The sequence below is a fragment of the Silurus meridionalis genome, chromosome 7, assembly GCF_014805685.1.
Source record: "Silurus meridionalis isolate SWU-2019-XX chromosome 7, ASM1480568v1, whole genome shotgun sequence".
Taxonomy (NCBI): Eukaryota; Metazoa; Chordata; class Actinopteri; order Siluriformes; family Siluridae; genus Silurus; species Silurus meridionalis.
In genome coordinates, this window is record NC_060890.1 from 12238855 (window position 1) to 12253989 (window position 15135).

The 15135-nt window shown below is 38.2% G+C and overlaps 1 protein-coding gene across 12 annotated transcripts in view; it reads left to right on the top strand.

Annotated features, from left to right (window-relative positions):
* Window positions 1-15135, top strand: part of cacna1g (calcium channel, voltage-dependent, T type, alpha 1G subunit) — a 193223-nt gene that overhangs the window by 83287 nt on the left and 94801 nt on the right. For all 12 annotated transcript variants that reach the window (XM_046853393.1, XM_046853394.1, XM_046853382.1 and 9 more), the window contains exons 3-4: window positions 3563-3674; window positions 8798-8931. In XM_046853393.1, coding sequence (XP_046709349.1) covers window positions 3563-3674; window positions 8798-8931 — 246 coding nt within the window. The remainder of the gene's footprint in view (window positions 1-3562; window positions 3675-8797; window positions 8932-15135) is intronic.

The following is a 15135-nucleotide window of genomic DNA, read 5'->3' on the forward strand; positions in this document are numbered from 1 at the left end:
CTAGGTAAATTTTTACGAAAGTCATTTCATACTATAAAAAATATGCAAATAAAATATATTGTGTAAACAGGCATACAGACTTCTCTGGTATATCTGAACTTTTTGATGCATGGTTTATGTTCAGTGGAATGGTATGCATCATACAGACTCAATTGCTGTTGACAGTTATTAAGGTACTTTAGTTTGTGATTAGTGCTGCACACTGTTCAAATAATGATTTATTTATTTATTTAATTGTTTTTGCCTTGCTTTTAAAGACACTTGAGCCCATGCTGAATTATAGCCTCTAAATCTATGCCGTTATCAGGCTCCACTAACACTCATCTCGCTGAAACTGCAATATAGTGTCAGGATCAGTGAGGCCCATCAGCAGTTAGCAGGTTGTAATTAGTTCCTCCTCTGACTTCTGGAGTGAGAAGCACTCTGTCTTGTTACATTATTCATGAAGAATACATTACAGCTTCACCTGCTCTGCACAAGCAAAAGTGTTCAATTTGGGTTACTGTAACATTCTGACATTATCTTTTTTTTTTTTCCAATGAGAATAAAACTTGCATCAGGAAGGCTTACATTTAACGTCATCCTCTATTTCAGTTCTGAAAAAAATTAAAGGCTTTCAAAAACTTCAAAAGCTTGCCCTTGTGTAGCATGAAACCCAAGGAATCACATTCATTCTTAGAAATATTCACTAGCTTTGTTCTGTAAACATTAGTTATTTTACATCCTCTTTTTTAACCACTAGGGGTAGTAAATATTCCCTAGATAAATTTTTGTGCACTTCTCATGCATTCTGAGACTTTTTGTTGTCATATAACCCCCTTTCCATTTTCGTAAATGTAACGAGTATAAGAATACTCTCTTTGTATACCCTCATTTCCTTGCCAGACAGGATACTCACTTGTGTTTTGGCTCAGACCTTACCATTTCTAATGGATCTTGCACAAAATTCTATTCAGTTAGTCTACAAAGTCCTACCTCTAGCCCCAAAATTTCCAACCAGGCCTTGGTTTCTAATGTTTTCCTCACTAGTAATGGGAATCCCAGTTTGGCAGCTTCCTCCTGCAGTAGATATCAGACAGGTTTTGCCTGTGGGTTTGGTCCCCCAGAGAAAAGTACATGTTGAGAACTGTGACCTGGCTGTCCAGGAAATACTGACCAGGACTGAGGGACCCCCTAGTACATGTTTCTTGTATGCCCTCAGTGGGAATATTTTGCACCCTGTCAATAAAGGTGTATATGACATTTATTGTAGTGTGGATGGTGTTTTTCAGACTTTTGGAGCAAGTTTCCTTTGTCAGTTAATGTACCCATAATACAACATAGCCCATAGCTTTGTTCTAAAGCACTGTTGTCTGTGCCAGAAATGTTCCTTTTAAAAGTTTCTTGTTGTATCTTTTGGTTTGTCAACTTTGCTGTTTTAATTGTGCTTTGATTGTCAGTAATTGAGAAAAATGAGATGATCCTTGCCTGGTGCCACAGTTTTTAGATGCACCCTGCCAGGATATTAGCATTCATATATTTAATTTAGATGTAAATGTGTGTACGACCCCTGGCTGGGCAATAGGCTGCTGTGTTCCAGTGACACTTGCCTACCAAGTGATCAATTACCAATTGTCCCCATTGTTCATCTACCACAAGAAAATTGAGAGAAATAATGATTTAAATAATGACTTAAGGAATCATTATTTTCTTCTAACCCATTTAACCAGAGTGACCCTGCTGCAATCTTGACAGAGCAATCTGTTTTTGGCTGCTGTCTCAATTTGATTATACGTGTTTTTGTTGTTATTTTAAATCTTTATGATGTGCTGTGAAAAAGTATGTGTTCCCTTTTGATGCTCTGTTGCATTTATCACGCTTTTTTTAACTCTATCTTTAGAATAAATCTAGTACTGTGTTTATTGTTATTCAATCCCCAGGCTATTTTCATTGAATAATCCATCACTCTTAGAAATAATGATATCAACAAGGTGTTGGTCATTTTTTTGTTTTAGATTTTACATACTTAATTTAGGTTAAAGTTTTGATATTCTGCTTTATCGCAGTTTTCTTTCCGCACTGTTTATTGTAGGTCTACAAGTTAGGTTTGGAGAATAAGATATTTAATTTTTGTTTGTTTCATTTAACATTAAACATTTGATATGATTTTGTGTTTAGAGACTTATTTGTCTGTATGCCCAAGTTTCAGTGATAAATATTTTGTCCGATATCTTATATCTAAAAATAGTTACGATCTGAGAGTACAATTTATTGTTTTCTTTTGATTGTTTAGTTTGTTTTCAATTCACATTTCAAGATTTTGTAACTGAAGAGGAATGAACACATCTTCAAAGCCACCCAGATGCTCGAATTGTCCTAGTGTGGATTTCTTTGAATATTTGACACAAAGTTTTTGACTGATTTGTCAAACTTTATTGCAATTTAGTGGGGAATAATCCACATACATCCACATCCCAAAAGAATTTTTGCTACTCTTTTATGTAATGCATGTCCTCGCTTTGTCTTACCGACTGTAGAGTCACTAATATAATATTTCACTAGATATTATTAATCTGTACCCTGGACAACTCTGTGTCTCTGCACATTAACTATAGATGTAGGTCTCTGAATGTATGATCATAGATTTGTTACCACACTGTACCACATTCTGATGGAAATCACAGTATCATTGCTCTCAGGAAGTATAAGTCTGAGGGTTTTTTTTAACTTCCTCTGTGATTTCTGGCTTTGTTTTGGAGAAATTTTGGAAGCCTGACAACTTCTGGGAAGATTCGATGCATCAATACACCAAATGTTCTCCATTTGGAGATGATCGCTCTCACTGTGGTCTGGGGGAGTCTGAAAGTCTTAAAATGGTTTTGCAATCTTTTCCAGATCAGTAAATAATGACATTATATATGATCTCTTATAATGTGCTTGCTGGATTTTTTCATGCTGGAAAAATTGACTTTGACGGTAAGAAGCAATGTTGGTGACATTTATAATGATGGAGGCTGGCTAAAAACATGTCTGGTTACATTTAGTCAGCATACACAATCCTTTTATCTTTCCAAGGTTTTTGGACTAGTAGCCAAAGTAGTTAACAAACTGGCAAATGTTAGGCTAAATATTGTATTGCATAATCAACACCATTAGTCAGCGTTCCTAGCCAGCTACTTGGCTAGACACAAAAAAAATATTCAATACTTCCAACAAGCCAACTCACATTAAAACTGATATTGATAGCACATGTTTGGTCTCATGTTTCTCACTGGTGCCTGTTGTGTGATAGAGTGATAGATAGGTTCTGGGTAAACATTAATGATGACTAAATCATTAATTACTAAACTATATTTTTTATACAATATCTAAAATAACTTATGTATATACCAATATATAAAATATACTCTTTACACCCAGGTGAATAAAAACCTCTGTCTTTTTGGTATGATTGTTTTTAACCATCTATTGGTTAAGACCCCTGTCTCATCCTGGCATTCTGAGAAGTCAGGAAGCCATGATGTGTATTTATTGTGTGTTGTTACATTGCTCTAAATGTTGTTCCTTAACTGTTATTTTCTACGTGGTTTGAACGGGCCAGTATGCTAGTGATCCTGCTGAACTGTGTGACATTAGGCATGTTCCACCCATGTGAGGACAGTGACTGTGACTCAGAACGCTGCAAGATCCTGGAGGTGAGTATTGCAACACACAGAAATACTGGCTGTAACACAATGGTTGAGGGACAGTATAATAGCTAAAGTGTAAAAATAATGGGTTGTACAAACACAGATTTATTTTTTATTGGAGAGTGATGAGCATGTGGCTGTAGCAAGTTTTGGACACTTTTAGGTTTTGGATTCAATCTTGAATTGAATAAAAAACAAAGCCCTCATATAAGATCTTAATCCACACGTAACAGTCTGTAGCTCTTTGTTCTATATGGCCACTACCAGAACCATTCGCATGTTCTCCTTGTCATATGGAGCTAAGACATTCATGAGACAAAAACAAGATGGCCAGACAATTCAGAAAAGCAGCCACTTACTTCCTGTCTTTGTTAGGAAGATATACAGGGTCTCCCAGGCCAATGTGATTCGGATTAACCTCTGCCCGAGATGCAAAGGAATGCGTTTGTGGGATAATGGAAACCAATGAGATATAATGATATAATAAAGTCAGCAAGCATGCAGGACGCCCATCTTCCCCTCATTTCTTTGCCTGCACAATAACACATCCTTGTGCATTTTTTTCTGTTCCTTTCTCTCTCACACACACACACTTTCTCTCTGCTGACAAACCCTCTTTCCTGTACACCTAATAGTCTAAATACAGAACTAATGCTGCTCCAAATACCAGAGGAATCCATCTGTTTACATGTAAAAGAGTTTTCCTTTTTCAGTATGGGTGAATGAATGCGAGCAGCTTTGATCGAGCACATAACACATTCCACTGAATATGTTTGTGAAATGTGTTTAAGCAGGAGATCAAAAACTGAAAAAGAGAAACACACTCTTTTAGACAGAGAGCTCAGTGAAATTTCATATGTTTTGAGGAAAAAATATCAGAGAGAAGGTATGATCATCCATCAAAACAGCAACCATCCATCAACACTATCAAGGGAAGATAGACATAGCTTTTAATGTATATTAAACTTTTTCTTTCTTGCTGTTTTTTGATTTTTGATTTTTTGCTGTATGAACAACAGCTGTTTGAAATCATATTATTACTCTCCATGAAAGTCGGGCATGCAGGGTCTGAGCAGGATATATGCCTGAAGTTTGATCATCCCTTGCCTCATGGGCAATGAAGCAAATAACCTCTTGCTTCTTGTTTTTTCCAGGTGGAATATGCACACAGCTGTCTTATAGATTATTGCTTTTAGAGTCCAGAAGAGTGTTTATTATTTCATATATTAGTTGTAACATGTCCAATATATGGGCAAGGTGCAAGTGCAAAAGTGGGGAGTGGGCAAATATGATCAAAATTCAAGGCATTGGTCAACAGTCAGACAGTATGTTTTAAGGGGTAATCCAATCATAAACAAATAACACGTCAATCAAAATTCCAGGTTGACTAGGAACAGGAACAAGAACAGAAAAGAGCCTCAGAAATACAAAATACATTGTATAAGACTCCACACATCAACAGTGAATCAGTAGGGTTAGAATTTACTCTCATGCAATGTAAGTTACCCTTCTATGTACGCAGTAATAATGCAATCTGCATACCAACTCAGTACAAACATGGGATGAAAGACATTGTCAGTAGAAAAAGATCAGCGGCGAGGTGGTGACCATATGTTTCTTCATTTTTGTGTGTTTGCATGAAATTAGTAAAACGTGTTTGTTTTTTTTCCCCCTCGTCCACAAGAACGAATCCATATGCACTCAAATGCTCCATGAATGTGCATGTGGCTGTAAATCTATTTAACCTCTTCCTGACTTGATCTGTTTTTCACATTTTCTGATCTTCATACAGATATTGAATCGGCCATCTGAGCGAACTAATCCAATATTTCATGATCATTTCAGTAATTTTATAAGCAATGATACCCAATACGCATATTTTTGTGTTCTACCACCACATAATTTCTGGATTTAGGCCCTTGCTTTTAGCATCCAGGTTAGTAATAATAGAGGAACTCGGGATGTGGAAGACGCATTTTCATAGCAGCGTGTGCATGTGTATGTGGTGAGGAAGTGGGTTTGGATGTGAATGAGAAGCAAGGCATCAGTTGCATTAGAAAAAGAAAAAACTTCTCTTCCAGCACAGCAAAAACCTATATATGATTCACCAATGAAGTAAATAAGGATTAGCAGGTAGAATAGGTTGGATGAGCTAAGGGACAGAAAAGGGTTTTTAATACGGTGAATTGCTAGTGGGTGTTGCAAAGAGAAGCAAATAAAGAAAGGCTGCATCTGTAAATACGAAAGCATTAAATAGTGCTGGCAGGCTATGTGGACAGTCTAGGACTGTTCTGTTGTGGGGTTTCCCCTGTCTATGCTGTTTTTCTTTAGAGAGCTGCTGAACCATGGAGAGGCCACACACACACACACACACACACACACACACACACACACACACACACACACACACGTGCACGCACCATGCTTTATAAGCCTTAAGCAATGCAAGACTGAGAGAACCGCGTTCTTCTTAGAAAACTGTGTCTTTTAAGAAGAAGCCGCTTGACATGTTTTTATTCCTCAAAAAAAAGCATTTGATGTTTAGTATTTTATATTCACATTTAAAATGACAACGAATAGTTCACCAGTCAAAAGCTGACAGGATTGACAAAAATGAGTTATGTCATATTATTCTAGATGGGAGCTTTGGGATATAGCACGATGATAAGCACTGACAGTTCATTGTGGTTCATGGGCAAGAGGCAGTTTTTTCCCCTGCTTTACAGTGGTTGGGTCAAATTATATGGTTAAGCATACATTTACATTTATTCAACATCAAGTGGGCAGCCATTTGACCACAGTAGTGCTCACAAGACCAGCTTAATCCTGCATTTTAAAGGATGAACTGGCAACTGTCATGATTTACATTTTTACTGTGTGTTGCAGTCAATGGTGAATGAAAAGAGCAGTAGTTCACTGTAAGGGAAATCAGAAATGTGGCTGAAATCTTAGAGCTTGGCATGAAAATAATGTGGCGCTTCAGAGCACACATACCCACTGCAGCTTAATGAACATTCCCTGCATTGTAAAGGCATCTAAGTTGGAGGGATTTCCTTATTTAAGACTCATCACTAATGCTCGAGCTAGCACTGAAATCCCAGGTGAATTTCCTGTGCAACAACAGTTACTAATTATGACACAGTTTCCCCCTTTCTTTTTGCTATCAAAGCCAGTTTGAAAATAAAACTCCCATTTTTTAATTCACTTTTATAAAAACGCTCTTTCAACATTTCCACTGTATTGTTGCTGCTGCTCTTATCTGAACTGCATTGTGTTTATTCCTGCTTTATTGTGTTCTTTTATTGTGCATGAGAAATAAATATGAGTCATTTCTTTTTCCACACGCTACTTTCCATGCTCCCTAATAATCCATTACTCCACCCAAATCCACCTTCATGTGAACACTTTAGTGAGACTTTAAGAAAAAAGTTAAGGCAAATCAGAGTATAATTTTCTATTTTAACGAACAAGGTGGATAATATGTTGAATAATTTGTTAAATAGAAGAATAATTGGCACATACTCGTTCCATATGTTCTGCACATGTGTATTCGCTCAAATTTGCTGACTCACTAATCAGTAATCAGTAAGAAAAAAAATTAATTGATGAAAATAAGCGCATGAACATTGCCAAATGTCAAAATAACACGCCAACTTCATCTCTCATCATTATATGGCGCACAATACAATGTGCGAGGATCCTCGTGTGATTCCAAAATTAACCAATGAGAAAATTGTCAGGCTTTCTTAGCTGGCCAGGCAAGTACAGTTTAATAATACAAAGACTCATACAAGTGAAGGGGAAATAGTTGTGAACTGTGAACCTGCTCCTCCCCTGACCTGTCCCTTCAAATCTTTTTATGACATACAGGCGTCATCTCTGTGCACATTAAACATTGTTTTTGTTGTGCGGTCTCATTCAGAGTTATGTCTAAGATGTGTCTTTAGGCAACACAATTCAGTTGACAATCCTCAGCAAACTAAGCCAAATAAATTCTTTTTTAAATAATACACACATCTTATTCACAATAAGCACACAAATAATTATACACAGTACATTATTTATACTAATACTTAAGTAAAAATAATAATAATAAAAAAAAAATACACTGCTTTAATATTACTCCAGTAAAAAGTACATTCCTTTAACATTTACATTTTTTTAAAGCACAAAAGTTTGAATGTGCTCAAGTATCAGTAATAAAATTGTACTGGTGTAAGAGGACTTTATGTATTAATCTATGTAATATAGTGTTCCATTCTCCTGCACATCAGAACTAACAAATCCCTGTCTGGTGTGGATGGGCACAGCTTGGTCAAAAGACTGAGTGGCCAGAAGTGGCGATAAGGTCAAGGCTGTAAGACCTGACGAAGGTCAGAGTGGTGGACCAGCTCGCAGCATTGCAGATGGCCTGGAGAGAAACCGTAGATGAAAAAGGCCTTAGAGGCCTTAGACAATTCGGGTCGAGTCAGCTCTGACCACTAAAGGAGCGGGGAGACCAGAGGGCTCATAAGAGGAGAAGATAGCATCCACAATCCACCTGCTAAGGGTCTGCTTGTCCGCAGGAAGACCCCTCTTATACAGACCGTAGCAGACGAACAGCTGGTCTGACTTCCTCCTCAGGGCAGTCCTGTGGACGTATGTGAGCACTGGACACACCTGATTAAACTTCTCCTGGTCGGAGGCTCGAAAAGGAGGGGGATAGAATCCCTGGAGCACAACTGGTCATGGGGCAACAGAGGAAACATACCCCGGCCTGTGGTGGAGAAAGTCACTGACCATGCCTTGGGTAAACTCTAGACAAGAGGGGGGCCACAGAAAGGGCCTGAAATTCCCCAAATCTTTTTAGAGATGAGATGGCCAGTAGACTTGACTGCAAGAAATCTTAAGGGCACCTCATGCAAAGGTTAAAAGGGAGGCTTGGACAGGGCCTCCAGAACTATGGAGAGATCCCACATAGTTTGGATTCTTAAATAAGCTGAACCATCTATAGATGACACACACAAACAAAAAAAACTCATCTTTAGTCAGCTGAATATTGTAGTGGAAAATAATGATTTATTGATTTACTTATTTATATGTTCATATAATTGGTAATTATTTAGGATGCGTTTCTTTTTTTTTTCTAGGATTTCGACGACTTCATTTTTGCATTTTTTGCTGTGGAGATGGTGATTAAGATGGTAGCACTAGGCATCTTTGGTAAAAAGTGTTACCTTGGCGATACCTGGAATCGGCTTGACTTCTTCATTGTGCTGGCTGGGTGAGTTTCAACAACTTTCTGCTAGCTTTCTGGCACTTTTCTGTTTCTTTTTTCTTTTTCAGTTGTCTGTTTATGTAGTTTGATGCATTTCTGTTTAGTATTTCCTTATTTACCCTTTTGTGTTGGTTTTCATTCTTCATCCATTCGCACATGGAAAGCTTGTTGTCTTTTCTGCCAGTTTTTTGCTGAGAAAGAGCAAATTTGTGCTAATTATGTGCATTGTAGAGAGATGCACAGGATTATTTGTTGAGATGAAAATTACACAAGCATATGGAGCACGTGAAAGCATGATCCCGAGAGAAATCAGCCAAAGTGAGACAGGCAGTGACAGGCTGCTGGCATGTTTTACTAAACCACACAGGAAATACAGGCTCCTGCCATGTTGGCTAAATCAGTTTATCAATGCTGATTAATAGCACTCCAGATGGTTACTTAGTATCAACACAGCCTTGCATGACCAAATAAAATAGATTTTGTTATCGTTTTATCTTTTTTTTTTCATTTTCATTTTGTTAGGGGATCTTGAATAATAGTATCAATGAAAGATGTTTAGCAAGTCTTTTTAAAGTGCCCCTGAATTCAAACTTGGTGTTTGAAAGTGTTTTGTGCCTGTGCCTTATAACTGGCACCAGGAACCTTTCTAGACTTTTTGGCACTCTAGGCAAGATTCCTATTGTCACCCCACAAATGGTTCTGTCCTTCCATAAACAAAGATTAAACCATTGCAAAATTGGCTGGTTTCAAGTATGTAAACATATACTGTATTAAACTTAAAAAAAAAAAAAAACTATTAAAAAGCAAGGCAAGGGTGGTGGTGCTTTTTTTATGCTTTTTTAAAATCACTTTTCCACTCTTGCCTTTATTTTAAAAAAATTAAGAAAAACATAGCTGGTGTTAATTCATTTCAAAAAGGAAAAATGCTCATGGTTATGTGACAGCAGCAATTCAATCTTTAAAGCTGAACACAAAATTCTGCATTTATACACTATTAAGGCTTGCTATGTTACTGTCGGGTTTGGGGGGTGTGCACATCATGATTGCCACTGGCTGTGTTGTAAGTCAGTCAAGCACTGTAACATGAGGCTATTTTAACTTCAAGTTTCAGAAGGAAAAACATTAACCTCCATAATCAAATAATAAAAGAAAGCCATTTAATTGAGAACTTTAAATCAGGGGCATCATAAAAGTATATAAAAGCTGTTACAGGGTGTTTGGATATGAAATCTTCAAAGCTTAATGCTGAGCAAATCTTTGCCCAGGATTCACACTGGATAAAAATATAGTGATATTTAACAATACTTAGTGGCGGGCTGTGCATTTGCTACCTAGGCCTTCAGCGAGGACTTACCCGACTTAATCCACCTCTTAATACCACCACTATCATGTCGCAATTATAGAAACGTCTCTAGGTTACGTATGTAACTCTAGTTCCCTGAGGGAACGAGATGCTGCGTCTCGTTCCTGAAAGGGAACCATCAATACTATACAAAAATCCAATATAACAATGGCGTGGCTTTACAAAGAGAGAGGCGAATACCATTTTACTAAAGCAATAAGCTCAACCGCAACTGTGCACCTACACCATCTGGAGCAGTTCAGAATCAATATTTGCCTAATGACATGACAAAAACCTAAACATTTAATAAAATACAACCAACTCACCAGAGATGCTTACTCATAATTTGCACCGCTCCTTACAGGCTCTAAGCCAGTGGTACCGCTCGTATTCACTAGTCTGGGAGTGGAGAACAAACCCTTTCCCTGGCTGAGACAAGCTAGCTAGCTTCGGGTTTGGCCGACCTTCTCACGATGTCTAGCTTTTCTTCAAAATGTATTTCTATGTCCGAGACCAAATCAATTTCTCTTCTTCCGTAGGCATAAAAAAGTCTAGATCAAATGTATTAATCTGTGCAGCGCTACACACGTGTTTTGCCAGTCGAACTTGGCTGTAACAGTTTCTCTCTGACCAACCAATCAGAGGACGGAAAAAATGCTGATGCTATTCTGGGCCAGCTAGCTGGCCCTGTGAGGGGGATATGAAATCTGATTGGATAAAGAAACAAACTAAGGTAAAAGAGCCAGCAGAACAGACTTTGAAGGCCCTGGACAGATTAGATTGACATGGCGGCACATAGAGGCTGAAATCTGATTGGACAAAAAAATTGACATTCACATACACATACTGGAAGCAGTGCAGCCAAGTGAAACACTACGAAATGAAGATAATAAACTGTTGGGAATAAAAAACTACAATTTCATGGAACAGATATTAGAATATTAGAATTAGAACTATGTTGTAAATGTAGGTCAGTGCTTCTGATAGTGTTTAGGCAAGCAGAGAAGGCTTTGCTGGCTCTGACCGCCCGCCACTGACAATACTTATACAGTGAATACAAATGTGTCAAAATTATTTTTTAGTCATTTAAATAAAAAAAAATTTACATTTAAAAAAAAAATTACCTCCTTACCATACAGCAAGAGTATAAAGCTAAGACTTGACTACTATAGAAATTAAACATGGATATATTTTAGAGTAGTCAATATGTAAAGCAGTATAGATTTACTGTCTTCTGAAAATAACTCAACATACAGCCATTATTGTATTGATAACAGCTGTACATCATGTAACAATGCAAAGCCACATGTTCTATTTATCATGTTCATGTTTTTGTCTGCTTGACAGGAATATACAAATTTGTGTATCTTGTTTTAAAACAGTTAAAATAAATGTTCAACATGGCACCTCATGGCAAAGAAGTCAAAAAATTGTTGCTCTCCACAAAGATGATCCAGGCTATAAGAAGATTGGTAACAAGGGTTTTCCAAGACAGGTTTCACTCTGACAGGCCTCGCAAAGGTCGATCAAAGAAGTTGAGTCCTCGTGCTGTGCATCAGGTGCAGAAACTGGCTTAAAAAAAACAGACGCATGAGTGCTGCCAGCATTGCTTTAGAGGTTGCAAAAGTGGAAGGTGTGCTAGTCAGTGCTCAGACCATACACCATACACTGCACGAAATCAGTTTGCATGAACATTATCCCAAAAGGAAGCCTCTTCTGAAGCTGGCTCACAAGAAAGCCTGCAGACAGTTTGCTGAAGACAACCTGTCCAAGAGCATGAATTACTGGAACCATGTCCTGTGGTCTGATAAGATTAAGATAAACTTGTTTGGCTTAGATGGTGTCCAGCATGTCTGGTGACGCCCTGGTGAGAAGTACCAAGAAAAACATGGTTTCCAATATGTGCTGTGCCATTCTGAAGCAGAACATGATGATCTCCTTCAGAAACTGGGTTTAAGGAGGAGGATTAAGGCAGTGCTTAATAATAATGGTGCTCACACAAAATTTTGACACTTTGGACACAGTTTTGTGTTTACTTGGGGTATACTTGGGGTATACTTACTTTTGTTGCCAGCTATTTTAACAATAATGGCTGTATGTTAAGTTATTTTCAGAGGACAGTAAATCTATACTGCTTTTCAAGCTGCACATTGACTACTCTAAAATATATCCAAGTTTCATTTCTATAGTATTGTCCCTTAAGAAGATGTAATAAAATGGTTGCTGAAATATATTTATATATTCACACTGACTACAACTCCTGTTGTACTACACCTCCCATAATCCTCAGTCTGGGACATCATCACATGGCCTCTGTTCAAAAACAGCTGATTACTAAGGATAGTCACCTGTTTGTAATTACTACTTCCTTTAATTAACCCCAGTCTGACAGGCATGTTTGTGTTAAGTCTTGTTAAGTGCTTGCCGTTTATTAGCAGTCTGTCTTGGTTAGTGTAGTGTTTGATTAAGGACGGCTTCATGTTTACTAATTTTGTCTTGTCTAGTTAATGCCTGTTTAACAATTACATGACCTTTCACCTGCTTTAAAATTTATTTTACTTGGTACTTTGGATTGTGGTCTTCAAAAGTTTTGCCAAATTACAAACAAAGAAATGCTTGTTTCCAAGAGTCTGTAGACAATGCCAAATTAAGATATTTTTCTGATAGTGGTATATTAATTGATTCTGAGCATTAACCAGCATTAATGTTATTTAGCTAAATTGTGTACCATATTAGCCATCTAATTCTCATTTATATATGAATATTATAAATATGAAAGCTATATCAAATTTCATATATGCCATTTTAATGTTTGTTTTTGAACACGACTCTAGTTATTTGATAGAAAACTGATTCCACTACAGTGGTTGTATAAATTAAAGGCTAGCAACAGGTCATGTTTTCTGTGGTGGTCACCAGTAGCAGCATGTACAAACGGCTCCATCTAAAAAGTGGCTTGTTGATGTTCATTTAAAGAAAGACATTGAATTAGAGTAGTTATGTCTGTAAAGAAAAAATCGACTTGTTTTTAAACCGAAATTAGTATGTCAAGTGAATATTTTTACTGAACACGGTTTTAATTTAATTTGAAAGCCATGCAGAATTTTTACAATTTTTTTTCTCTACTGCTATGCTTCTCTTAACTACTACTACTACTTCTATCGGCTGCTCTTTTCGATCATCCGTCTCTATACCCCCTGTCCTCTACATCTGCCTCTTTGGAACCAACTACCTGCATGTCTTTCTTCACCACATCCATGAAGTTTCTTTTTAGTCTTCCTCTTTTCATCCTTCCTGTTGGCTCCATCCTCAGCAGTCTGCTACAGATATATCCAATGTTCCTCCTCTGTACATGTCCAAAACATCTCAATCGGGCCTCTCTCACTTTGTCCCCTAACGTCCTACGTGCGATGTCCCTCTAATAAACTTGTTTCTAATCTTGTTCATCCTCGTCACTCCCAATGAAAATCTCAACATCTTCAGCTCTGCTACCTCCAGCTCCACTTCCTGTCTTTTAGTCAATGCCACTGTCTATAATCCATACAACATCACAGGTCTCACCACAGTCCTATAAACCTTCCCTTTTACTCTTGCAGACACTCTTATATAACAAATCACTCCTGCCACTCTTCTCCACCCACTTCACCCTGCCTGCACTCTTTTCTTTACTTCTCTAACACACTCTCCATTGCTTTGGAGACTCCAGGTACATAAACTCATCCACCTTCACCATCACTTCTCCCTGCAACTGCACCACTCCACTGCCCTCCCTCTCATTCACACACATGTACTCTGTCTTACTCCTACTGATTTTCATTTCCCTTCTCTCCAGCGTGTACCTCCACCCCTTCAGGCTCTTTTCAACCTGCTCCCTACTCATATCACAAATCACAATATTATCCGCAAACATCATAGTCCATAAAGACTCCTGTCTGACCTCGTCTGTCAACCTGTCCATCACCACTGCAAACAGGAAACACTGAAAAAATCCTTGATGCAGTCCAACCTCCGCCTTGAACCAGTCTGTCGTACCTACTGCACACTTCACTGCTGTCACACTGTCCTCATACATGTCCTGCACCACCCTCACATACTTCTCTGACACACCTGACTTCCTCATACAATACCACAACTCCTCTCTTGGCACCCTTTCGTACGCTTTCTCTAAATCCACAAACACACGATGCAACTTCTTCTGACCTTCTCTATACTTCTCCATCAAAATTCTCAAAGCAAATATTGCATCTGTGGTGCCCTTACTCTGCATGAAACCATACTGTTGCTCACAGATGGTCACCTCTTCTCTCAGCCTGGCTTTCACTACTCTTTCCCATAACTTTACTGATCAACTTTATTCCCCTGTAGTTACTGCAGGCCTGCACATCTCCCTTATTCTTAAAGATCGGTACAAGCACATTCCTTCTACATTCCTCAGGCATCCTCTCACCTTTAAAAATCCTGTTGAACAATCTTGTTAAAAAACCCCACTGCCATCTCTCCTAAACATCTCCACACTTCTACTGGTATGTCATCTGGTCCTACCGACTTTCCATTCTTCATCCTCTTAATCACTACTCTCACTTCCTCCTTTCTAATCCTTTCCACTTTCTGCTTTACCATCTCCACACCATCCAACCTTCTCTCTCTTTTATTTTCCTCATTCATCAGCTGCTCAAAATACTCCCTCCATCTTCTGAGCCCCTGTCTGACCTCTTTTCTGAACCTCACATTACAATATTCCTCCTTCAGTTTCCACCATCTTATTCAGTCCTCATTCTCCTTCTCTTATTCTTCACCTCCAAGTCCATCCTACAGGCCACCGTCCGATGCTGTTAGCTACACTGTCCCCTGCCAACACCTTACAGTCT